Source organism: Lygodium microphyllum, chromosome 9 (genome assembly GCF_053477565.2).
Source record: "Lygodium microphyllum isolate KBCC chromosome 9, Lygodium_microphyllum_v1.1.10, whole genome shotgun sequence".
NCBI classification, from domain to species: Eukaryota; Viridiplantae; Streptophyta; class Polypodiopsida; order Schizaeales; family Lygodiaceae; genus Lygodium; species Lygodium microphyllum.
In genome coordinates, this window is record NC_141143.1 from 129,283,459 (window position 1) to 129,309,693 (window position 26,235).

The 26,235-nt window shown below is 40.9% G+C and overlaps 1 protein-coding gene across 3 annotated transcripts; it reads left to right on the forward strand.

Annotated features, from left to right (window-relative positions):
- The first annotated feature begins 1,582 nt into the window (after nt 1-1,582).
- LOC148031575 (DEAD-box ATP-dependent RNA helicase 7-like) lies at nt 1,583-25,948 on the forward strand. 3 transcript variants are annotated; one of them, XM_087685133.1, is made up of 17 exons: nt 1,583-1,872; nt 1,956-2,084; nt 2,375-2,708; nt 2,884-3,018; nt 3,111-3,251; nt 3,405-3,516; nt 3,817-3,887; nt 3,997-4,151; nt 4,279-4,393; nt 4,534-4,635; nt 4,738-4,798; nt 4,882-5,053; nt 5,478-5,574; nt 24,338-24,432; nt 24,519-24,652; nt 24,737-24,821; nt 24,944-25,948. In XM_087685133.1, exons 3-17 carry the CDS (start codon nt 2,400-2,402, stop codon nt 25,371-25,373), a joined length of 2,214 nt encoding a protein of 737 aa, XP_087541259.1. In that variant the 5' UTR covers nt 1,583-1,872; nt 1,956-2,084; nt 2,375-2,399; the 3' UTR covers nt 25,374-25,948. The 3 variants fall into 3 exon arrangements, with proteins under 3 accessions (XP_087541259.1, XP_087541258.1, XP_087541260.1); XM_087685132.1 differs by lacking the exon at nt 1,956-2,084 and having other exon boundaries at nt 1,584-1,872; XM_087685134.1 differs by lacking the exons at nt 1,583-1,872; nt 1,956-2,084 and adding an exon at nt 2,122-2,277.
- The last annotated feature ends 287 nt before the right edge of the window (nt 25,949-26,235 follow it).

Sequence of the window (26,235 nt, forward strand, 5' to 3'; positions counted from 1 at the left end):
GGGGTTAGTGGGCATTGTGAGTTGTCTTGTGTGTGAGTGAGGAGTTTTGGCTAGGTGCCACAAGGTAGTGCTCATTGGGAGAGCATTCATGCCTCATGCTTTTCTCACAATGGGTCATTGTAATGCTCCTCTTGCTTGGGGTTGGTGGGCATTGTGAGTTGTCTTGTGTGTGAGTGAGGAGGATAGTTGTTTATTTTTAGGAGGCTGAAGGGTACCCTTTTTATAGTTCTTGATGGGAGGTATGTATGTGCATGTGCATGTTAATGGGAGGGAGGTATGCCTTTCAAAATCTAAAATGTAAAAGCATCATTTTTGGAGGTTTTGTTTCGACCTCTAAGACTTAAAAAGAAAAAATTCAATAGCCAATAACAATCTTAGTTGTTGCTTTTGCTCACATGTTTGGAGATTTTTGATGCTAATAGATCTTGAATGTGTTGTAGGGATGCAATCCATGGTTTGGATGCACATATGGAACTAAACCCAACCACATTCAAACCAATTGGCTATAGGCCTATTGGCTCCATCTTCTATGCATGACACTTAAACACAAGTTTCTCTATTGCTCCTTTTATTTAGCTGTACAAAAGCATGTGCACATGTTTTTAAGATTATCTACTGCTTCTTTGTGTTCCATAAGCATCCAAAATTTCATGAAGATTTGTTTCCATATTACAAACGGTTTGACTAATGTAATCATGCGCTATGAAAAACCATGTGCCCCACTTCAACTACGATTAATGGAGACCATGCGACAAAGTTTATGAAGGCAAGCTTTCGACAAAAGAGTTTGGAGTGGCAAAAGGAGCAAGAATCAGGAGGAGAGATGGACACATTTTTCTTGCTATTTAGGAGAAATGGAAGCACAAATATCCATTCATAGGGTTGGCCACTTGGAAGGGAAGACTAAGGGCTTCATGGTGCAATACTTTGTCAATTAGACTCAACCCTATAGGATGGTGGTTGCGGTTTTGGAATAGAGTAAAGAAATATGTGAAGTCTATAAGTCTCAACAAACAAGTTGGGCTCATGCCATCTCACTTAGGGAGGAGACTAGTAAAAGGCATCTTCTTGAAAATTTTGAAGTTTAGGAAGTTCCAAATGTGTGGGATTACAACTGCACAAACCACACATGCCTTGGGAGTTTCCTCACCAAGTCTTATTGGTCTACGGGACATGTTTGGGTCTTGTCGAAACACGATGTTATGCATCTTCAAAGGCTTTCGAGGCCATGTCATGTTCATAAAGTCATTGCTAAATCCCAACACCATGTAACTAATGGATATTGTACAAATGCTTTTGTAAGTATAAAATAAGGTAAGGGGGACTGATAATGTGATAGCTCGTGACAATGTTACAGAGCACCCCCTAGTAGTAGGATACTTTGTGACCTGGTGCTGGTAGCAAAGAGCTAAAAGATTAAGCATGGAAATGTTACGACAGGGCTGAATTTTGGGTGAGCGTAGTGGGCCTTGTAGTACCCTAGCGCAGGGTGTGTATCAAAGTAGGCCTCGAGAATTTGCCAATGATTTCTTTCTTTTTTAATACGACAAAAGATTTGCCAAGTGACCTAAAAGGTCCGATAGAGCAATTCTCAGGGAAAGGAAATCGAAACAGAAGCGAGAAACATCGCAGGTTTCTCAACCGCAGATATTTTTGCGCCACTTTTTTGACAATCTCTTGGCGCACCTTCTCTTTTTTTCTCTGTCTCTGCGAGTCCTGCGTCGCGCGAGCTTGCAAAAACTGAGCCAGAGAGGGTGGGGCTTTGGTGGCCAGTCTGCTGTCAGAAGCGATTCTAACCTCTTCAATCGTGGTCTTTGGCAGAAGGCGTTTCTGCGCACGCATCAACATAGCATCATCCGTGCTGTAACGAAGGTAAATATTATTCTCTTACAGTGCTTCATGTTCTCAGAGTGCTAGCCTGCGGCTCTCAAGGTCAAAGTTTGGGCCTTTCCCAGTGAGTGGCAGGGGCGTTCGCATCATTTCGCTGCCAGGTTTTGCAAAATCATCAAGAAGTTTGCAACCTAGTTCACCAATTGTGATCGGTCTACTGCTTTTGAGCTTGGATTTTGCGTCAGGACAGAAAAGTAAGACCATTTTGTGAATCATCACTTTAAGGCGCCAGGTTATTACTGTTAGGATTGAAGAGCGGAGAGCGTGAGCATTGTGAAATTTGCATTCCCGAGAATTTTGAACTCTCAGTCAAAGCAGTTTTTATGAAAGCCTGCAAATTGTGATACCTGCAGAGTGAAATTTCATACTGTTAACTGTCTAGGAAAGGTACAAGAAGCCAAGGTTTTTGAATTTGGGAAATTTAAGCTGGTAAGAGGTTTACTTTGTTCATCTTTTGAAAAATTTGTGGTGATGTCCAAAACAGGAGTTATTCGACAGTGTGGTTCCACATGGAGTTCTATGCCGACAATGGACTCAAGCGAAGAGCTTATGACTTTCCCCTGGCAGAGGCTGAGCCAGATTACAAGCGTCATAAGGTGGTAGAGGCTGAACTGTATGATGGGGAAGACTACGAGTCTGATGAAGAGGATATTGAAAATGGATCAAATCCTTATGCGGTCACCAATTTCCGGATTTCAGATGTATTGGTGCAGCAGTTGAAGTTGAAAGGCATTGAAACCTTGTTCCCTATTCAAGCTCTCACCTTTGATACCATATACGAAGGGAATGATTTGGTGGGGCGTGCTCGTACAGGACAGGTCGGGGTTTTTAATTGATTCAATCTTTCTTTGAGTACTTATTTGTGGTTCTTGATCAGAAGCCTTCCTCGAATTTTTTTTCTTCACTTAGTTATCAAAGTAGCCAGTTTATGCTGGTAGTGATTCTCATAAAGCATCTGTCTGTGCCACATTTCAATGTGCTGTTGTATTTCAGGGAAAAACCTTGGCATTTGTCTTGCCTATTCTTGAATCTCTCACAAAATCAGCTATTTGGAAGTCTCAGCGACATCAATATGGGAGAGCTCCAAGTGTTCTTGTTTTGGCACCTACTCGGGAGCTTGCCAAACAGGTCGATTGGGTGTCATAGAAAGCTCTTATTGGGGCATTGGATTGCTGTTCTACAGTTCTTGAATGTCCTACTGGCTTATTTGTTTTGTTTAGGTCCATGAAGATTTTGCATTTTATGGAACTGCCCTTGGCATCAGCACAGTTTGTGTATACGGTGGAGCTCCTTATCATGCTCAGGAGCATGCATTGCGCAAAGGTGTTGATGTGGTGGTTGGAACGCCTGGTCGAATCAAGGTAACATGTTAGGTTATGTCTTCAGAGGAAATGATTGGTTTCATCTTGCCATATCTTTCTATTTAAAACATTTCATGCTAATCTCAGATTCTTTTTTTGTTGTTATAAGATGCAGGTTGATGTTCATTTTTGTTTTCGTTAATGATATCGTAGGATCATTTGGAAAGAGGAACATTAAGCTTAAAGACCTTGAAGTTTCGAGTCCTGGATGAAGCTGATGAGATGCTGAACATGGGCTTTGTTGATGATGTCGAGAAAATTCTTGGTACAAAATTGGTTAGAGTTGATTATTGCTGAGTATATGCATGTCTTGTTGAAAATGTTTTTCTTTCAAAAGTAGTCGAGACATGAGCATTGTTATCTCAGATCCAGGCCTCCTTAGCACCAGGGAAGCATGACTACTAGCTTTAATGGCTCTGGGTCTGTTCTCCTGGGATTTTCCCTTGAAAACCTTGTTTTTGCATGAGAACACTTTTAAGGAACTTTGGCCTGATTAACAGACATATCAAGTTACCAAGGGTTAAAGTTCTTGAAGACCTAATGCAGAATTTGTTATTGTCAACAGGGCATGTGGAGGATGCCTCATCTGTTCAGACTTTACTTTTTAGTGCTACAATCCCAGACTGGGTGAATCAAGTATGGTCCTTTCCTCCTTAACATACTCTTAAATGACTTCTGGTGGGTTGTCAATGCAGTACTGAAGACTTCAAGTGTGAAAGTGTGGTTTTGATAATTCTGGTTTCAGATCTCTGCTAGGTTTCTGAAGAAAACAAAAGAGCTTGTGGATCTTGTGGGCGATGAAAAAATGAAAGCTTGTGCAAGTGTAAGGCATCTTCTTCTTCCTTGTGTCAGGTCTGCCCGGCCACAGCTTGTGATGGATGTGATTAGCTGCTACAGCAGGTTTGGGTTTATGTTCAGCTCTTACGTTCTTCCAGACTTTGACAAACATTGTAACTGTAGTACTTCTCAATGTACCAACCTTAGAATTGTGTATGAATCTTACTTCTTTCTGATTTAAACCTTGTAGTGGGGGGCGGGCTATAGTATTCACTGAAACAAAGAACGAGGCTTCTGATTTAGCAAGCACTTTGCCTGGCACTGCACGAGCACTGCATGGGGACATTCCACAGTCACAACGAGAGGTTAGTAAAGTGGTCTTACAGTGTTTGCATCTGTATAGTTAGCTTTGTGATTGATTGTTCTAGTGTTCAACTTATGTTCTTTTGTTTGCCGATTCTGCAAGTGCCTGATCACACTTTTCAATTCTGGTTCACTTTGGCAGGTCACACTTGGGGGGTTTCGTGAAGGCAAGTTCTCTGTTTTAGTAGCTACAGATGTGGCGGCCCGAGGCTTGGATATAACTGATGTGCAGCTCATTATTCAGGTTAAGTGCTCTAATCCTTAGTATCGTTTTTTGAGTTTCTCATATTTGAGAAACATCAGTTAGAGATATCATATGTTCTGATAGAGTTAACTCTTTGACCAGTGTGAGCCTCCAAGAGATTCTGAGACATACATACATCGATCTGGCCGAACTGGAAGAGCAGGTAATGCAGCAGCTGGATGAGATGGCTTTGGCTATAGACTTTCAATATCCATTTTATCCATAACACACTTGTTCATTTGATAGGTAAGACGGGCATATCTGTGATGTTCTATGATCGGAAGAAAGAATATCTGATACCTTTAATTGAAAGGAAGGCGGGATTTAAGTTTGAGAAGATATCTGCACCTCAGCCAGCTGACATGGCAAGGGCGTCAGCATCTGGTGCGGCAGAGAGCATAAAAACTGTGTCTGACAGGTAGTTAATTCTGTGACTTGAAGATGTGCTGAATAAAGTTGTTTCCTTTTGAACCATATTGTGAAAAGAACTTGTGAGTTTTTTTATTGATTTCACTAACCTCGTGGGGGTGGGGATGTATTTTGAGGATAGGAAATATGTGGACAGAGGGAAGATGGGATTCTATGTCACTACACAAAGTGAGAGTTTTTGTGTTTAAATTTGGAAACTGCCACAGTGTTTTAACGTACACAATGGCAGTTTACAGCTCATACACTGAGATGCAAGTTCATGAGCCCTTTGAGATGCTTGTACCAAGTAGATATGTGACCCTTCATGCTTCTTGAGTTCTGATTTACAAAACAAGAGGGTTTTAGTTTAGTGTTATTCTTTTGCTCGTGCCTGTACTGTGTACATTGCTGCACTCATGTAGTCTTTTTTGTAGCTTGTTACCTATTTTTCGACCCGCTGCAGAGGAGCTTGTGCAGAGTACTGGCCTTCCTCCCATGGATATCTTGGCGAAGGCTATTGCAAAAGTTGCTGTGAGTCTTGTTCTATTAAATCTCCCTACGTTGAGAGTAGATTTTCATTTTCCTCCATTTTGATTTGAATTCCAAAAGTAATATCTGGCCAACTAGAGGTTTTGTCTTTAGCAAAAGAGGGTTTTGGTTTTGTGATGAGGGAACTGGATTATATTTTTTATGTTTTGGGCTTCAATGAATGTAAGGGTGTCAAGACAAGCATTAGTGTTTTTCCTTCTAGCCACTCGCAATTACAGTGCTATAGTCTGGCCAATATGTGGTTCTCAGGCTATATGCTCTCATGACAAGCGAGAGATTGGATCTTTAGATGCAAGTTTAGTAATCTTAACTAGGCAATGATATATGATTCCTACCAATTGAAAATAACCAAACATGTTGGTAGTTTGTTGAAGTAGATCTTCTCAGGAGTTAGGACTGGACTTGTTAGAGAAAGAGAGATCAAAGTGGGAGATTGATTGGCATGGAAACTTGAGCCTTGCCTAACATTTTATGTATTCAAAATCCCTGCGTAACATGTGCCACATGATACATCCATTGCTTAAGTCCTTAATTTTTTGAGATGTAGTGGAAGTAGTTTTAAAGTTCATGCTTATAAATAGATCTCAAACTTGCATAGTTACATGGAATGTGAAGCGGGAATGGGGATGGTCATGAATTGCCATTCCATGTGGCTATATAGTCACATGCAATAGGCATGAAACGGGAAATGGGAATGGGGAATGGGAACAGGAGTGGGGGACCCAAAAATGGCCATTCCATGTGACTAAAATTCAAAGTGTGTATGTCCAATATCTAGTGTAGGGGTGAGGAAGAGGCAACTCTTGGCTAGAGTGCGTCTTTGGCAATCGGGCTTGTTATGATACATGTAGACTCTCTTCTTTTTTTTGGCACTTATTAGATTGAAAGGCCGTATCAAATTGAAATAAGTCACTCACTCACTCACTCACTCACTCACTCACTCACACACTCTCTCTCTTTCTATTTCACTCTTGATTGTTTGCTGCACGTGTTGGTGTATTGTTTGTTTCTTCCTTGTCTACTAGGAGTTTTGAAGCCCAAGTATATGAACAAGTGTGCTAGAATAGCATAGTGTATGAAGCAGGATTATGCTCTTAGAGATAATACCTTTAGATATTACTGGGTCAAAAGATGTGGCCTAGTGCTTGTAGAAAAGGGATGCAAGGCTTTCACGAATCAATTGATTTTATTTATTATTTGCTTGTATATGTGGCTCCCATCTTTCATGCAATGCATGACACCATTGGCTGCATTAAAGTAGGTTAAGCCTTGTGGGTATAATTTTGTTACCTTCTCATCTTCATTTACCACAAAATGGAGATGCTTCATACAAGCTCTTGCTCAAAACAATTATGTATACTATAGAGTTTCACAACCCACATGTCTCACACATTTGTAGTCTTTGTGTTAGGACTTTAGGTGCTTTGTCTAAATTTCAATTAGATTTGCAATAAAAATTGTGAGAATTCATTTCCTTCACAACAAAGTTTTTTGGAAATTGCACAAGACTTGAGATCTTGAAAGAGGAGAGGATTTGAGCTTGTTGTATTGTAATAACTTGTTGTAATGATGTTTAGAAGAAAAACACTACCACCTCTGCAACAAGGCCGTACATGCTGTCAACTCATATTTCACGGTTGAAACTTGTGATTTTTGCAGCAAAGAAGAGAAGAATAGCTGTCTTTAAACTTGTATTGCTTAAATGAGAGCAAAAGAGACCCCAAATAACCATGATCGACTTTCCAAATGAGTAATCAATTACTTAATCAAATTTTGAATTTGATTAAGGCCTAATTAATAGATGTTGATTAATCACAACTGAGGTAGTCATTGAATTGAACTTAAGTATTGGGTTTGCTTCTAAATTGAAGTGAGTTGCTTATCGTGCAAACTTAATCAATCATTGTCTACCAAAGACATTTGTCTCAATGAGTTCCATATTATACTTTGTTCCATTTGCCTTACTTTTGTGCTACATAGTTTGTAGACTTGTTCATTGCATGTGAAGTGTCAAATTCTTCTTTATTGGTGCAATGGCCACCATGCCAAGAGCTAGGGTACTATGTTTGGAATTCGTTCTAAACAAAAAAAGTTGATTTTTCATTCTGGTAACTTATATATCTCCCCCTTCCCCTCGTTTATGGACCTTCAAGGAACTTCAAGTCATAACGTGTCATGAGGTACAAAAAGGCATAGCGGAATGGCACACAAGATATATCAATAAGGAATCTTTGTATTCATGATATCGAAAGATACAACATTGAGACACATCTCAGGACTACAACCTCGTGATGCTGCATATGTGAGGGTTCATGTAACCAGCCTTCCTTTTGTGGATGGGTGGTAAATCCTTGATTACAACTTAATTACAACAACAAACAATTAGTGCAAATCTGAAAATACAAATTTGCCTACTAATCTTGGACAATGCACACCTGATTGGTCCCAAAATTGGCGCTCCTTTCGGTATTTCTTTAGCTTTATTGAAGAAGTTGATTTACAATGGGATTCTCTCCCAATCACCTTCGGTATTCCAACTCCCCTTCTTGTGATGAATCACTAGCAAGTCTTTAATCCGATTTATCCCTTGATTTGGGCAATCAATTGGCCTTCACCCGCTTTGATGGAGATGGAAAATGCCCCAAGTTCAATTATTTGCTGGTCCCTCCACTTGAATAGGCTAAAAACAGCTTCGGCCTTGTTGAATCCAAGTCTTGCAGCTTCCAATTTCTGGCACGTTTCTCAAGGGTGTTGCTAAACCCTAATTTCTGTTGCAGATTAGGGTTTAGTAGAGAAATCTGAAATTTCTTAGCCTCCAAGGGTCCACATGCCGAGATCTTTGGAGCAAGGCTGTGAAATGGTCGGGAGATGAGATGGAAAGTTGTAGAGAGAGAAAATTCAGAGCTTTGTCGCGCAGAATGACTGAAAATTAGTCAAATTCAGCTACTGCCCTGCCACAACAGCTTGTAGATGCAAAGAACTGAAGAAAATCAGTCATTTACTGCTGTTGCCCTGTCTCAATAGCCTGTAGATGCTGTCTCTTGCTGTTGATTGGTCTTCTCTTGCCCTTGGCAACCTCAAAAGGTTCTCCAATGGTTGCAAATCAGACCAGCAACCTCTCCTTACTCTCTCTTGCAGGCTGAATTTATAAAAATGTCTCTCTCCAGCCTCTAAAGACGTTTTTCAGTTTTGCATGGGGATTTTTGACAAGTGACAACCTCTCCAAATGGTTTTTCCAGCGTTATCCATAATTAAATATTAATTTTTAGTCTTTAAATATTAAAAATTAATCTAATAATTATTTCAATACCTTGAAAAATAATCAGATTGGCCAATAATTAAATTGGCTAGGCAACTTCCATTCTCAAGTGTCTCTGTGCCATCTTTGACCATCTGATTGGCGTTAGGTATCATTAAACACCACTTCTCTAGTGTCACCAACTGACAATTATGACCAAATGGATGACCTAAGCCAACAACTGGCACCAGATACTACCAAATACCTGTGCGGCATAACTTATAGCAACTTTTGCCTTGACATCTCGTGATTTCTTTGAGTCCCAGGCTCGTAAATTTACTCTAATTCTAGTTACACCTCACATGTGCAATATCTACTTAACCATGTGATTAAAATTAATCCACATGTTAAGTGAGGTTTCAAAAATACATGTCCTCATGACAATTCACCATTGCGTATAGGGAATTATACGTAGAGTGGAAACCAAGCAGAGCTGAGAGTCACTTCTACTCCATATGTAGGTGTTTCTGGCTCCAATGACATGGTGTAGCTACAAAGCCCATACCCTCATGCTCACCCCCTCTTAATGAATTGCCATCCTCAGAAATCTAAGGGCACTTTCTTGACTCATTCCGTGTTTTAACATAGCTTATGCTATCAAGTTGGTCAGTGTCTGCCAGTCTAAGACTTGACTCATTAGCGAGGTCTTAACACAACCTTTTTATCAAGCCGGTTGGTGTTTGTCGCACCACGACTTGGGGGTCTTAACACAACTTATTCTATTAAGTTGACCAGGGTCTACCCATTTAGACTTAGTTTTTTTATTCTTTTCCATTTCAGTCCACGCTGGACTCAATTACATTTGAGGAGTGGAGGCTTCATAGTCCTAACTTGATGTGGCTTGGCGCTTATGGCTTTGCATGCCAAGCTTGGTAGGTGCGATTCCAAGTTGTCGTGCTATTGGGGGCAAGGCGTGGTGGTGCGGTTATGGCCATATTGTGCCATGCGTTAAGGAAGGCAGTCCATTGCGTTGCTCCTTGTGCCGTTTCTCCCTTTCTTCGTGCCGTCTCCTTGGGCATTGGGGACTTGGGTCTCTTTGTTCCTTGGGTCTCTTGGTTCGTTTGCCAAGACGCTTTGCCCTCTTTGCTAAGTCAAGAACTTGGGCTATTTTCCTTGGCCTCCTTGCTAGATCTTTCTTGCTTGCTTTGAACTTAGACAAGCTGGTTGGTTCAGCTTGCCTTCTCGCATAGAAGGTGCGGTCTTGGTGTATGGCACCTCTTTGGCTCTTCTTAGCCTCGTTTGGAGTCGAAGTTCTTTGGGGAGGGGGGGATGGACTAAGTTGTCACACTTAGACCGCATTTTGGTTTGCGGAAATAGAGCTATCCTTGAAGTTTTTGGGGTGACGCCTATATGTGTGGTGCTTGGTGTGTCACGGATCCATAGGATTGGGATGACAACACCTTATACTGCTTGCGACTTGAATGTCGAGATCTCAATCTTTATCAACATTGAGTATGGTCCCAACGGGTTCCATAGGCCAAAGACATTCACCTTAAGAGTGAGTTGGAGAGTTCTCCAAGGCTCACTAGCAAGGTTTCCTTCCATGGCACTAAGTTACCTTGATTGGACGATATTTCACCTTGCTTCATCTTCTTTTCTGTATCCTAACTCCATCATAATATTTGCTACCTTTGACCGCACATTCATTCTCCATCCTTCTCCCTTCACATAATATTCTATCATTTCTTTCTTTTTTGGAACTTCTTCCGGTTGGCATTCTTCGGGATAGGGATAGGAGTAGTCGGTGTTGAGGTATTTTTCTTTTGGGTAGTAGTATCCATGTCCTTCAGGAGGAATTCATTGTAGAAGTATACTGTATTGGTCTTCAGGGTAGCCTTCTTGGTAGTAGTCACCGGGGTAGTAGTTGTCGGCTCCTTGTTGTTGGGGATGAGGTGTTCCAAGATTTGGGTTGAGCTCATCGTCTCCTTGGTCTTCATCTTCATCTTTATCTGACCATGTTCTTCTTCTTCTTTCACCTGTTTCTACTTTTCTTGGCTCCTTGGTTCTTCTTTGGTTGGCTTCACTCCATTCTTCAGGTCTTGGACTCTTTTGGCTCGCATCTGCTTCAAGTATGGTTCAGCCCTCTCTTTGGCTCCGTCAGATCCAGAAGCAGTCTTCCAGTCCCACCTCAACATGATTTTCTCTTGCAACTCCGTGTCAAGGTCTCGGGCCATCTTTACTTGCCACAGCTTGGCTCTTTCTGGCACCATGATTAACTGGTAGTCAACCTCCTCTAGGTCTTCATTCAACTCTTTAGCCTTCTCTTCGAGATTGTGCAATATATCCGTTTCTTTGTGGATCTTCGTTAGCGCTTTGATAGTCTTCTTTGTCTGCTCGATCAGTTTAAGCCGCAGCTCTTTTTTTTTAAATGTGATTTTGAGCTAGTGACATAGCTCGTCTTCCTCTTTAAAGAAAGTATCCCCCCACAGCCTCAGCTCTCTCCAAGTCATTTTTGAATGGCCCCTATTACACCACGGATCCATTTTAACTTTGTTGGCACATCTGGTTCTCTTCCAATTTTTAGTAGGTAACATGTTCGTGGAACATTGTGCCATGTTGTGTTGCATCGTGTCATGTCAGGGTCATCGTGTCATGAGGCACAAAAAGGCACTGCGGAATGACACATAAGATATATCAATAAGGAGTCTTTGTATTCATGATATCGAAAGATACAACATTAAGGCACATCTTAAGACTACATCCTTGTGACACCACACGTGAGGGTTCACCACTGAGTATAGGGAATCGCACGTAGAGTGGAAACCAAGCAGAGCTTAGAGTCACTACTACTCCCTATATAGGTGTTTCTAGCTCCAATGCCATGATGTAGCTACAAAGGCCATAGCCCCCCCTCCCTCTCCCTCCTTGCGTTCCCCCCCCCCCCCCCCCCCCTTTTTCATTTTCTTAACATCGCAAGTGACCTCGATTGCATGTTGTTAAGATCCAACATGGCACACAAAATGATCAAGATATGTTTCTAAGTAACCAAGCATATTGTTGTTACTCCATGTCTAGTCCATGTACAATTGTCTATATATGTTTTTAAGTAGTATCATGCATTGCTTTTACTTCATGTAATGACAACGGATACTTTTTTGTACATGTTTCCAAATAACCAAGCACAATGCTATTACTCCACTTTATTGTCAATGTATGATTGTGCAAGATTGTAGTTGCACTAGTAAACAACGTATCACAATTGTACTAATCCATGGCTATCAAAGTAATACTCACTGAGCGAGCAAATAACCAAGCATAATTGTAGAAACACAAGTTTGTGACACTGATTATAGAAGTCTCAAAGCTCATTGTCTCCAAAAGACATAAGGGTACGACAAACCCAATAGCTTTATTGAGGCAATATAAGTTCCTTACAAAAGCATCCATCTCGTGTCTTAAAGTTAGCCAAAGAAAGTCTTAAGTGCTTTCTCAATAGCATCAATACCTCGATATCTTGCAATCGTAGATCACAACTTCTTTTGACGCCAAAGATGACCTTGCATTTCAAAAAATCCATTTCATTTAGCTATCAAATTTGGCAGCATATGCCTTACTTGCTAGAGGTCCAAGTGCACCGAGTTGTCACAATGGGAGATTCATCCACTCCCACATCAAGTGTGCTTTGTAACGAAATACTTGAACAGAGAAGATAAACACAAGTGCATGATAAAACACAGTGTGATAATAATAAAACTCAGAGGTGAGGAGTAACTTAGAGATAATGAAGATTGAAGAATGAATAATACGATGCTCGATGCAGTAACACACTATTGAAGAGTGAATACAAGACCTCGAACTTGTGTGTCTTAGAAAGGATTGGTGCAAAGATGAGCTAGAGAGACTATCGCACTTGGAATGGGTCTTGAATTAAATGTGCTAATGCGAATTGCACATGTTAGGTGCATTGAGGACCTAGGACTTGAATTCCAATAGCTGAAATTGAGGAATTCTAGGGAGATTTGAGAGGCCAGATAACCAATATTAGATTTGGGGCTGAATTTGTCTTTCAAGGAGCAAGGTGAAGGCGAATCCCCAAGCAAACTAAGGGGCTAATTGGTTTGGAGGCTTGCTGGTCATTTATGACAGCAAGAGGCGTTTGGATAAGTGGAGAAAGTTAGAGAATCTCAATTGTACTCTATCCATTTGCAATAGAAGTCAAAGAAATATCGCAAGGGGTGCGAGTCCATTGTCCAATATTAAAGTGGTAAAGTGTGCATTTTCAGTTTATGTGAATTTTATGCTTGCTATGATTAGTGTCAAATCAGGTTATTTATCACCCTATCCGAGGAGAAAGGTTGGTTTGAAAATATCTCTTAGGAAAGTTTGGTAATTTGAATTTTGGGGCTATTTTAAAGATCTAATTAAGGTTTTAACTTTGTAATGCACCTTTTTAGCTTAACATGCTCATCCTCAAAGCCCACACCTCTGACTAGTGGATTAGGTATATTAAATCAGCCCACTCAATATATACAAAAGTCCTCAACACAAGCCCATGATTGAAGGTTGCAAGATCATGAGCATAAAGGCTCTTGTAGTTGTCACCAATTGCAAAATAACAGCTCATGTCATAACGCCATTGATCTATCCTATGGCTATCCCAAAGCCATATTCAATGCAAAAATACATTTGGCAACAATACAATATCCTCAAGTGTATTCCGAAAAAGAATAACTATGTTGAATGGTCCATGAGCAAAGATATCTCATATGACAAAAGTATCACATCACATCAACTCACATTGCGTGCTTGTTCCTCCAGTATCAAAGAGAAAGCTATGCATGAATCCACATGCCACACTTATTATACTTTCACAAACATTGCTGCACTAGATGTTTTAATCACCTATAATGGTTGCTTCATAATACTAATGTCCATAGCCTTTCATGGAAAATCGAGATCCATGCTATTGGACAAGACTTATGCTCATGACCATCCTAAGAGATTGATACTGATGATGCAACTTAAGCATAAAAGCATTTCATTCAAGGTTAATGAACATGCATTTAGTGCCTTACATTTTGTATACCAAACAAAATACACTAACATATAACATAAATGACCTAAAGCAACATGTGCATTGTTGCTGCTATAAACATGCCCTTATGTGTATCCTAGTCTACAATGTTGAAGGATGACACTCAGTGTCCATACCCAATTGTACAAAAACATAGTGACTTGCATATTGATCGTAGTAGGTCCTAAGTAGATATATTGCCAATAAACAGTACCTTGGATGAACATAAAGTGCATTAAGGAACCAATAGATATTTGAGCTTATTTGTATGAAAGAAGTGCGTTCTACCCCTCTATTGAGCATTAGACAATGCTCTAGATGTGTGCTTTGCGGAATGTGATTGAGCCATGACCAAGGCCTCTTGTTGAAAAGTCTTAAGGTGAAGTTGCAACAACCACCTTCTGGTAACATGACTTGTATCCATGTGATGCTGTCCATCTTCCATAGACCTTGTACTATATAATGTGTGTCTCTTTGCGAAGGACAATTCTTCAACACTTGCATCTTGTTCCCTTAGTCATATCTTATTGAAATTTCTGATAAGTAATTGTTGTGCATTAGTTATGGCACTTTAGTACTAAACATGAGGCATAACATAAGGCAATACGGATTGATGTACTTGAGAAAGTTGGCAATGCCTTGGAATGCTTTGCTATAATCAAATTACAATAACTTGCACTTGCACTTGCACTCCAAATAACCACATGCTCACCTCCTTAAAGAAGAAGATGATGTTCTGGTGAGATGAAACCATGAAACTAGCCTTTGGAAATAATCTAAAGGGTAGTGAACATAAGCTAACTTGCACACATGAAATATCTTAGTAGTAAACCAAAAGACTCATTGAACAGGAGAGCCAGAATGCTCTTGTACACTAGATGACATAGTATTTTTTCTAATTTTGGTGTCCCTTACGATATTTTTTTGTCATTATTCAAAGCTTGCATGAGTCACAAGTGACCTATTGTTACAAACTAGTGCTTTCTCGATGCTAGTGATTCCCATGTGCCTTCCTCTTGAATCAGCCTAGACTTGTTTCTAGCATGGTGCATTCAATTGATCTCGCGAACGTTGACCAAATGCACAACAAATCTGATTACCACACTCTTAACAATTGTAATGCATATGATTACATAGTGTCCTCAATCTAATTGACATGGAAAATTGACATTGGAGGTGTAAAGTTGGTCCCACACTGCTAGCATTGCAAACAATGTGTAAGATACATAAATCTCGGTTCCAAACGTGTGTGAAACCTTGATTCTATACATGTTATTCTTCAAAGCTTGCACGAGTCACAAGTGACCTATTGTTACAAACTAGCATTCTCTTGATGCTAGTGATTTCCATGTGTTTACTCTTGAATCAACCTCAACTTGTCGCTAGTGTAGTGCATTCAATTGCTCTCACCAACGTTTACCTAATGCATGTCAAATCTGTTAATTCACACTCTTAACAATTGTAATGCACATGAATACATATTGCTCTCAATCTAATTGACATAGAAAAGTGACACTGGAGGTTCAAAGTTGGTTCCACACTGCTATGCATTGCAAGCAATGTGTAATATATACAAATGTCGATTTCAAACTGATTTGATTTGCCGTGTGAATCTCCAATTCTATTCATGCATCCATCCTGGTGCTTTGCGGCTTGCCTTAAACTTTGCACACTTTAATTCATCCTTAAATTGAGTGAATTCAGATCTCCATTGGTGCCACCACAAACCAACATTCAAATTTATGCACAAAAACAAAGTGCAACTGCTACAATTTGTACTATGTGCATTTCAGTAAGCCTTACCTCTCATTCCCCCTAATTTCCCATGCCTTTCTTGCAAAAAAAGAGCGGCAATCTCTCTTTTGTATGCTCTGAATTATTACCAAATGGTTGGATTTTAGCATTCCTTAAGATACAATTGGACCATAGGTGCTTAATGACCTTGCCACTTGGAGGTTGGCCTCCAACCATCTATAGTTACCAAAGACTTGTTACCCAAACTGCAGCCAATGATTGAGCCTCATTTCATGGAGTCTTTAATCTAACACTAACTTGCATAGTCCTGTGCAATCCTAATCTCTTCCTCTCATAGAGGGAGGAATTTTTTACAATGAAATTGTGAGAAAATTACTTTTTTTGTGACCAAGTTGTCTAGAAAGTGCATAAGGTTTAAGATCTCAAAGAAGAAGAGATGATCTCAGGTGTTGTATGTTGAGATTAAAAACAATAGCAATACTTTATTGCGAGCTAATTAATTAATGGTGGATAAATCATAAATGAGCTTTTCATGCGACCAAACTTAAGCATCATGCTTGCTTTTCAACTTAAGTGAGTTGCTTATCGGGAGTAAAAACTCTATATTATTCCTCAATTCTAAAGCGCAAACTTTCAATTTAATGAAAGTTTCACATTGCACTTTGTTCCTTTTGCCCTGCCCTTGTATGCTTGTCCATTGCATGTGTGATGTTTAATCCTTCATTGGTTGTGCAATAATTACCATCCCTAAAGTTAGATGCATTAGTATTAAAGTTCATTTTAATTAAAAATCTTAAGTGAAGTTAATCAATTCCTTGAAGTTTCTTTCTCTGATTGGTGACATGTGTAGGGAAGGTTGTTTTGCACATTGCAACCCTCTCATCATTGTGTTGATGTTGAAGGGTGCAGAGAAACATCCAATGAAGAAGAGTGAAGTATGTGTTGTAATTGGAAACTTGTGGAGTGGATGATCTTTGTGGTAGCTCCAAGGAAGGTTGTAGCTTGGCGTAGGAGGAACATGGGAGTCTCAAGACATCCAAGTTTCCATCTTGATCAAAAGTGGTAGGTCCTTGTGATATTAATTTTTGATTGAAATGGAACTCATAAGCATAAGTACTAGATGAGACTTTAGGATAGATATACCTTGACTTCAATGAAGATGCTTTTTGTGGTATACAAACTTTAGTGAGCCTTGTAAGAATCCAAAGAGTCACAAGAGGAAAGAGGGGATTGTAGGGTCTTGTGGAAAAGTGGGCTAGTTGAGAGTGTTGTTCAGTGACCATATCACAAGTAGGTCTCCACAAATCATTGCGAACACCTTCCAAGCATGGAGGGTAAGCCAAAGGTGTGAGTGTGTGAGCCCCTTTTGATTGCCAAGGAGTTGCATCATTCCCCTCTCTTGGTGGGCTCGAGCTCTAATGAGTAAAGGGTCAGGATTTAGGTGGATTGCCCTTGACCTTTGGATGCCAATGATTATCAAAATGGTTAGTCTTTTAGTAATGCTTGCAAAACCTATTCTTCTTGAGGATGTTTTGGCAACTTGGCTTTAATTTGATGGGGGAGTACTCTACTGCTTATTGGTTTGTTGGGTCTTGTTGTTCTTCCAAACCTCTTTCTTCCTTCTTTTGAGAGGTGAAAACAAGGGCCTCCTATGAAGATGACAAAGGGATTTTTTATGGACTTGATCAACCGACCTTGTAATTTCAAGAGCTAACATTTGAGTTGAAGGGAATGTGGTCAATTGGGATAGTGAGATGACTTGTCCATGAATTTGATTTATATGGGTGACATCTTATTTAGAAAGAAAGCGATTTGGTCCTCATTTGACTTTGGTGGGTTAGTAGTCGTGAATTCATGAAGTAAGGGTCCATATTTGGCCAACTTGATTGTTCCTTGTCCTTGTCAGTGATTTTGCACTCTTGAAGCTCATGATCAAGATTGATTCGCTTGGTTCTATCATGAGCCACAAAGCGGTCAGTCAAATGGGTCCATTAGTCAAATACAAGGTCAAAGTGCTATTGTTAGAAATGGAATATCCTAGCATTAGACCTTGCATAACTCAATTATGATTGCTAGTATGAAGATCCACGAGCGTCAAGTTAGGATTCTTACCCTTGCACAAGGTTCCTTAGATATTGGGAATACAACATATATTGCATCTGGTTAGGCGATGTTGTGAAGTTCGATCCATTAAAAGGGTCTTATCATTGAATGCATTCTTAGCTGTAGCAAAAGAATGGGAGGAAGAATGAGGTGTTGAATAAGCAGGTTGCATTGGGAAGACACGTGATTGGCTAGGTGCTACATGGGGTATTAGAGTGCTTGGCATGGTGACTCTAGATGGTTTATCTGTAAAGGTGTTTGGCCAATGTGAAGTGCATGTGGAGAAAAGGTGTAGGATGGCCCATGAGACCTTGAAATATTAGCAAGTTGTGTGGCTATCTAGGTGATGGGGGGACTCGATATGTGTGGGTTGGATACCCTTGCATGTAGGGCTCCTTGTGCTTGGTTTAGGAGTGAAAATCTCACCACTGTTGCTGCTCCACCACTTGATTGGGGAATAAGATTGGAACCAATGGGATTGCCTAATGGATACTTACCCATAGTGTGGTGGATAGTGGAGTGTGTTGGATAGTGGAATGTGTTGGATAGTGGAGTGGGTGAGTGCGGTGGATAGTGGACTTTGGAGTTTTTGTGTGTGTGTGTGTGTGTGTGTGTGTGTGTGTGTGTGCACCGACAAAAGTAGGTTTATATTTGTTAAGGGTGCAATGGTTGGATTTTGTGAATCATCAAGTGATGCATCATAAGCGAATTCATTAGAATAAGGTACTACCTGACCTTCTACCTCTAAACCCACCTCTTCTTACATTCTCATAGTGGTATGGGTTTGGGTCTCCATGGTTACTCACACCCATGGCATGCTGATTAGATAGAGTAACAAATGAAGAAATAGCAAAATGATAAATTGATGTGCCTTGCATCGATTTTGATAGGAGTGGATTTATTGGTTATGGGATTGTGCCCATGCTGGTGTGTGACCTTTGGGCTAGGAGTCCTTGATCCTTGTCAACTTCAAACTTTGATTGTTGTGCACATCCTTCCAAGTTGAAGACTATGTTGAAGGAATCTAAGAAGAATGACAAGAAGGGTTTCAAGGCCAAAGATTATTGACTTATGCTCCTTTTTTCTATCTTTGTTCCCTCCATCTCAAGATCTTGTGGTATTGTTCTCTCTCTCTCTCTCTCTCTCTCTCTCTCTCTCTCTCTCTCGTATAACAATCCTTCTCTTTGAGATATTCCCTTGTTGATTAGAGATTTAGGGCACCACTCCTTCAAAGCTTGCAATTAAGGGGAAATTGATGCCAAGGAGATGGTCTCCAAGGGGGATTGCTTTAGTGAGAATGGCATAGACATCTTGGATGGTGTCCTCACATGCTCTTGAATGCCAAGTGCTCTTGGTCAAAGTTAAAGTTTTAGTCAAGAGCACCTAGTTGTGATACCATGTAAAGAAATGTTAAGGCAAACATAGAGAAATACAATAAGTATGAAAACATGATGAACATAGTTTCATGAATGCTTAATAAGTAAAGATGAGAATAGGAGTGTAAATGATACAATTGGGGCTTCAAACCTTTGTTTGGAGGACCGGAGTAAAGGTAAGCTGAGAGTCGTGTTTGAACAACTCCAAGAGTGTTCCTACTCACAATGGATCTCAAAATGCAGTAGCAACAATCTAGTGGGGTTGATGATGACACATGCTACAAAGGAGAGCAAAATGTAGTCCTCCTAAAGTGGACACTACCATTAAACATTAACATCAATTGCAAGGTGAATGTTGATTTTTAATGTTAACATAAGCATTAAATTATCATTAACATCAAAGATTTTGCCAATGCACTAAGATCTTTTGGTTGCTAATGATGGTTTGCCATGGCCTTAGAGTGGCAGCTTCTTAGGTCTCATCATTGATGCCATTGGAAGACCAATGCAAAGACACTACCTCGTGCTTATCCTAAACACACGTATTAGAGAAGAAACATACCTTGTTGTACACACCACTTGCAACATGTTTCCCCCATATGCAACCCTCTCACTAGTAGTGTTCCATATCACCCTCTATGAGATAAAATCATACTTGTAAGGTGTGGGATCTTATGGTCCCCATAGTTTCCAAGGGTTTCTAAAACGGGAGGTATGAAACGGGTTTCGTAGTTTTCATATGAGCTTCCTAAAACATTAGAAACGATTTCGTTCGAGATTAATACATGTGTTTCGTAGGTTTTTGAAATGCCTAGGTATGAAACAAGTTTTCTAACCTTGTGGAATGGGTTTCTTGCCAACTAGGATGGTCTTGTGAGGAAACAATTATTTTGTACATGTTATTGTATCTTGTGTTAGATCGCATGTTGACGCTCAAATACAAATGAAATGTCCCTTTAAGATCCAACTTGCACACGAGACATGACATAAATAGTGCTTGCAACATAGCATATAAAGGGAATGGACATTAGATTCATCACCCAGCCATAGAGTCAAACAAACGCACCCTTGAGCCAAGGAGCTAGTAGTGTATTGGCACATGATGACGTCCCAAGAGTTGGCGTTCCATACCTTGAGCCCACATCATCTCGACGTACGGACATGTTTGCCAACAGGCTTAAAGCTCGAGCGGTGATTACACAATAATGTGCCAAATAGGGCTTTGAGTCCTATAAATAGGACTCAATTGCCTTGATCCTTAAAATGTCCTTAGTGCATTTGCATTAGGTCATTCTAATGACCATTGTGACCAATGTTGCTAGTGCATGGATGTCCAAGGATGTAACAAGGGCCTCACCTCCACAAGATGGGTAGCAATCTCTAGGGTGTGAGCAGACTAGGAAGTGAAGATTGATTGCTGGAATGAAGAGCAAGAATAGGGATGAAGACTTGATGTCCACCACATGTCCTTTTAGGAGATTTTTGAGCATTATCCTACTACTAGAAAACCAATGTCCTTTTCATAAATGATGGTTTTTTGGGGTTGCTTTTAAGGAATAAATTTAGGCATTAGTGCATGATAATTTTGTGCTAATAGTATAATACATGCCTTAATCTTTGTGGCTCGACAATTCGCACCTATGCCTACTAAGCCAAATTACATCTTGTTCCTGGTCCATCCGAAGAGACTTTTGGTCATTGAGTCACTTTTTTCGAGCTTGTTACCTCGTTGGTATTAGTAGACCATGTGGATGAGGGGGTTCTTTCATCGGATTCCATCCAAGATGTCCTAGAAGATTTACCAGGCTCAACATTCCAGTTTCATACATGCTTGTCTTTACAGCAAAGCATGTAGCCTATTGTGAGCCAAACATCTAGCAAGGAGCTCTCAGGATTATCCTAATTGGCATCTCGCCATGGAAAAAGAGCTTGAAAATATTGATTGGAATGGGGCTTGGATGTTGGTGGATTGTCATTGTCACAAGAGAGCACAAGGACCAAATGGGTGTTTCATGTTAAGCTCAAAGAAAATGGGATCCTTTGGACAAATACAAGGCTAGATTACTAGTGCAAGGGTCTAGTCAAAAGTGAAACTTTTGTTCCTATTGCTTGCCTTATATCCTTCAGAGTCTTATTGGCTTTGGCTACCCAGATGGTCAGCCAATTCTATAGATGGATGTGAAAAGTGCTTTGTGAATGGCTATTTAGATGAGGAGGTCTACCTGGCTCACCTGTTGAACCTATCCATTCCAGCCATGCCTTATTGCTTCCATTAAGGCACAATTAAGCTCCACATTTGAGATGATTAATTCGATTACTTTTCTTCTCTCTCGTGCATGGAGCCAATGCACTATTTGGATGGCTTCTTTGTGTTGTGACAGATTTCTTGGTGGAGATGTGTTTTTCCTTGTGAGGCTCCTACAGTGCTCTATTGTGATAGAGTGCTATAATTGGGATAGTTAGAGTGCTATAGCAATTGCTGAGAACCCTTATCTTCTTCAACAAGACGAGGCACGTGGGTATCCATGATCATTTTATCAAGAGCAGGCAAAATAGGGCACCATCTGTCTTGTTTTCATTTCATTATCCTTTTATTAAGAACCATACTGGCTTACTTATGAAGGTGGGGATCTTGGGGGATCTTTGCCAACAGCTCGGTTTTTTCCATCTTCCCCTTGGCATCATCATGATAAGGAGAGGGGGTCCCATAGCTGCTTGTTCCACCTTTTGGTGGTGAGAGGGGGGTAACTTCTTTCTTCGTACTTGAAAGGATTTGTTCATTGTATCTATTTTATCATCTCTGTGTATCTTTAGTTTGTATCAAAATGATTATCATTGTGAAAGGGGGCTTAAGTATGTAAACAATTCCAGTGCGAAGGCACTGCTCAAATGACACTTGCTGCATCTGTGCATCCCATTTTGCATCACCCCTTGTATTGCATTGTGTTTTTTGAAATAGGGTGTTTGGAACTGATGCTTGGAGCTTCCTGTGCTGCTGCTGACATCATCATCATTCATGGTGAACTGATGCCGCCGCTGCACTTTGGGATCTGTCTTGGGTATGACACATTCTCAGAGCTGTTCTTGCTGTCATTGAGACACCTCTCAGCTCACCTCTGCCCCAGTCCTAGAGAGATGGAGGTCCAAGGCTCTATTTGCCATTCTTTCCTCACTAAGCATTCATGAATTTGTGTTATTAATCTTGTGTTGTATATGCGTGAATTATCACCCCCCGGCTTATGTACGAGGGATGATTCCTTGAAGGCTGCTACTTTTTGTGGGGTGTCCATCATGCTGTTGCTTATGGACTCTGACTCAGAGAGAGAAGGGAAACCTGAAGATCAAGACATGACTGAGGAACAGAAGCTATAAGAGGACTATGAGGGGCAAGGTTACAGGATTGAAGGCCAAGATTGGGGGTAGGAAGTAAGAAGATGGATTAGGGCTGAGGATGGGAAGATTAATAGATGTGACAGGGTGTGGAATTGCATGCTGAGTATGAGAAAGGGTAAAAGGGGGCTTGAGTATGTGAACAATTCCAGTGCGAAGGCACTGCTCAAGTGACACTTGTTGCATCCATGCTTCCCATTCTGCATCACCCCTTGTATTGCATTGTGTTTTTGAAATAGGGTGTTTGGAACTGATGCTTGGAGCTCCCTCTGCTGCTGCTGCTGACATCATCATCATTCATGGTGAACTGATGCCGCTGCTGCACTTTGGGATCCTGTGTTGGGTATGACACATTCTCGGAGCTGTTCTTGCTGTCATTGAGACACTTCTTAGCTCACCTCTGCCCCAGTCCTAGAGAGATGGAGGTTAGAGTCTCTATTTTGCCATTCTTTCCTCATTAAGCATTCATGATTTTGTGTTAGTAATCTTGTGTTGTTTATTTTGGGTTTCTCTGTGTTTGCCCTATCATTTCATTGAAGTGGCAAATAACCAACTGTGTGAATTATTACCCCCTGGCTCACATACAAGGGATGATTCCTTGAAGGCTGCTACTTTTGGGGGGGGTTTTGGGTGGGGACTAGACACTGTTCTGGGAGTCATTTGTGCTCCATCCTGCTGTTGTGTATGGAGAGAAAGGAAACCTGAAGAGCAAGACATGAATGAAGAACAGAAGCTATAAGAGGACTATGAGGGGCAAGGTTTACAGGATTGAAGGCCGAGATTGGGGGTAGGAAGTAAGAAGATGGATGAAGGCTGGGGATGGGAAGATTAAATAGATGTGACATTGCGTGCTGAGCAGGAGAAAGGTGGCTGGTGGGCTGAAATAGGGATGCAGAGGAGGGGATTGGGTTGAGGGAAAAGGTGGGACCAAAGAGGAAGAGAATGGGGAAGGAGGAATATGGGGGGATGGAGCTGGAGGAGCAAGGTGAGATGCTAGAGATTGGAGGAGCAGAGCAAGCAGAAAGCTGACACACTTGGGGCGGGGGGCTAAGAAGTGGTGGGAGAAGAGGCAGAGTATAGAGGGGAAAAACTGACCGCAGAATGGCTGGGAGGAAAACACATGGCTGAATGTGGAGGGATGTGAGGTTGGGAAGAGGTGCAAGGTAGAAATGAGGTGATGGGCTGAAAGAATCCTCCAGCCAGCCGTTTTAAAAGGGTTGCAAGCAAAGAATGCATGACCCATCCTCAGCTGCAACTTGGTGGGTGTTAGCTTGTAAGTATTGGCTGTCTTCATCAGCTTGGCTCAGCTTTGTCCTCCCCATAATCTTTTACTTCATCGTTCTAAAGCTAACTGCCATGTAGTCGATCTGCATCTCGGCTTTTTTCTGTCTTATAAGTACAGCTCTACACCATGGTGCATATTTTAGGATTTTTTCTGTTAGACAGGCTTGTTTATGGAATTTCAAAATTTCAAAAGGTGCATGTAAAATTCTAGTTTTAGATTTAAGATTGTGTGCTCTATTTAACCTCTCAATCAGAGCATCAAGGGTTAGCTGCAGTTTTAAGGCACATGCATAGTTTGTATTAGAATTAGCTGTATGTGCTATGTTTAACCTCTACTTAAAGCATCATCGACTAGCTGTGCTTTTTTGATTGTACTACATGGTTGAAGATTGGATAGATTGGGACATTCAGTGAGCTGTATACTAGTGAATAATCTTCATTTTTGCAAGATTGACTGATGGAAGAGCTGTTTGACTGGTTGCTTAATGAAGGTCAATACTCTAAGTGTATGAGTTTTTTTCACAGGGATACACTGTTCTCAGACGGCGATCTCTAATCACTGGCCAAGATAACTGTGCTACGCTGATACTTCAGACTGGAAGGCCTATGTACACAGCAACGTGTGTGAATATTTCAAAGAACTGTTCTTTATGATAGTACTGTTATATGCACATCTATATTGATTTGTTGGTCGGGCAATTTTCAGATTTGCATTCAATTGTTTGAGAAAGATTCTGACTGAAGAAGCTATTGACACAGTCAAGGGAATGTCCCTGACAGTGGATAACCTGGGGGCAGTCTTTGATGTGCCTACAGATTCGCTTGACCAGTTTCTTGCTGGTATGTACAGCACTCAAGAATTGGTCCAATGAACTTCGGGTTCTGTTACATAACTGATATGCCACTTTGACTTTGTGGTTGCAGCTCGGTCACATGATATGAGCATAACTATTTTGGAAAGCCTCCCTCCTCTTCAGGCACGCACTGATCGAAATACATCAGGAAGGGGGTAAAACATCAGCGATTCAAATTCATATTGTGATGCTTAGTATAATGCAAAGTTGGGTTACATGGCTTTTAGTAAAGGTAAGCGAATTTTGAGATATGTTCATCCATCTGCATCATTTGCAGGAGTTCATATGGAGGAAGGGGTGGAAGCGGAGGCCGTGGGGGGATCAGCACAGATGCATCTGGTCGTGGTGGTCGAAACAGGGGTCGTCGAGGTCGAAGTGGGAGTGGGGGCCACACAACTTTTGGTAGCTCTACCACAATCCAAGGACAGGGTGATGGCTATGGAAACATTTCTTTCAACAATTTTTTTCCTGGTGGTAGTGGGTATACAAATGCTGGTCGTGGTGCTGGATATGGAAATGCTAATCTGAGTGCCCCTGGCCGTGGTTCTGGATATGGAGATTTTAACATGGGTAGTTGGGGAACACCTGGTACGAGTGGTCCTGGCTGGGGAGGTGCAACAAATGATTACAGTTCTAATGGATCTTGGCGCGGTGGTAGAGGTGGTGGTAGTAGAGGTGGTGGTAGTAGAGGTCGCAATCCATATTGATGTTTTAAATAGCTTCTCTTAGATAAGCTGAGCCATTCTTAGCTGTTGCTGCAGCAGATGCAACAAATTGTTGCTTGCTAATTATAGGCAGATGGTCTCCAGTTGATTCCCATTCATTCTGTGCTTGCCACAAAATTTTGCAATTGTCAGTTCTCTCTCTCTCTCTCTCTCTCTCTCTCTCTCTCTCTCTCTCTGAGGGGCTGTGTACACAATTATGGGGATCGAGTGGTGACTGGCTGGGCTTGGTTACAATTTATACCGACCTTGGTTCTACCTGTGCTCAAGTGGCTGCAAAAGGTGAGACGGGCTGGTGCCAAAAACTACTCTCTTTTCTTTGCCACTCAAAAGCGATGGGGTGGTTGAAAGGTTGATTGGTGCACCAAAGTTCTTTGGCTGCACCACTTGAAAAGCAGAATATTAAGATGTGGCAGATATACTTTACGAGGGTTTGCAAAGAAACCTGTGCATGGTGTGAAGAAACCATCTTACTACTATAAGCACTTCAGCTGAGTGTTAATTTTTCATTTGCTTGCAATGCATTGAATTGAGCTGTGGTATTGGCAGCATGCTGAATATATAGATTGCCTGCAAAATTGTTTAGATAGATACTGTAATCGTTCTGTGGGCTGTAGGATATGCTCTTTATGAAGTTTGAAAGATTTACTTTTATTAAATTGTCCTATTATTCAGTTGCACCTAGAATGTCAAGATCTTCAAGGGCCAACTCAGTCTCTCTTAAAAATCTCACTAAGTGTTGTTTTTCCATCTTGAGAGATCTGTATGTAAGTTGCCCCTATCTCCATTGTCAAAGTACCCTATAGATAATGTAAAAACGAGCTCCTAGAGAAAGGGCTGCACCCTC

Bases quoted from the DNA above. Each gene is read 5' to 3' on its own strand.
- LOC148031575 (XM_087685133.1), top strand. From the start codon at position 2,400: ATGGAGTTCTATGCCGACAATGGACTCAAGCGAAGAGCTTATGACTTT. The intron at 4,152-4,278 runs GTTTGGGTTTAT...TAAACCTTGTAG, and splicing joins GTGATTAGCTGCTACAGCAG to TGGGGGGCGGGCTATAGTAT. The intron at 4,636-4,737 runs GTTAAGTGCTCT...CTCTTTGACCAG, and splicing joins ATGTGCAGCTCATTATTCAG to TGTGAGCCTCCAAGAGATTC.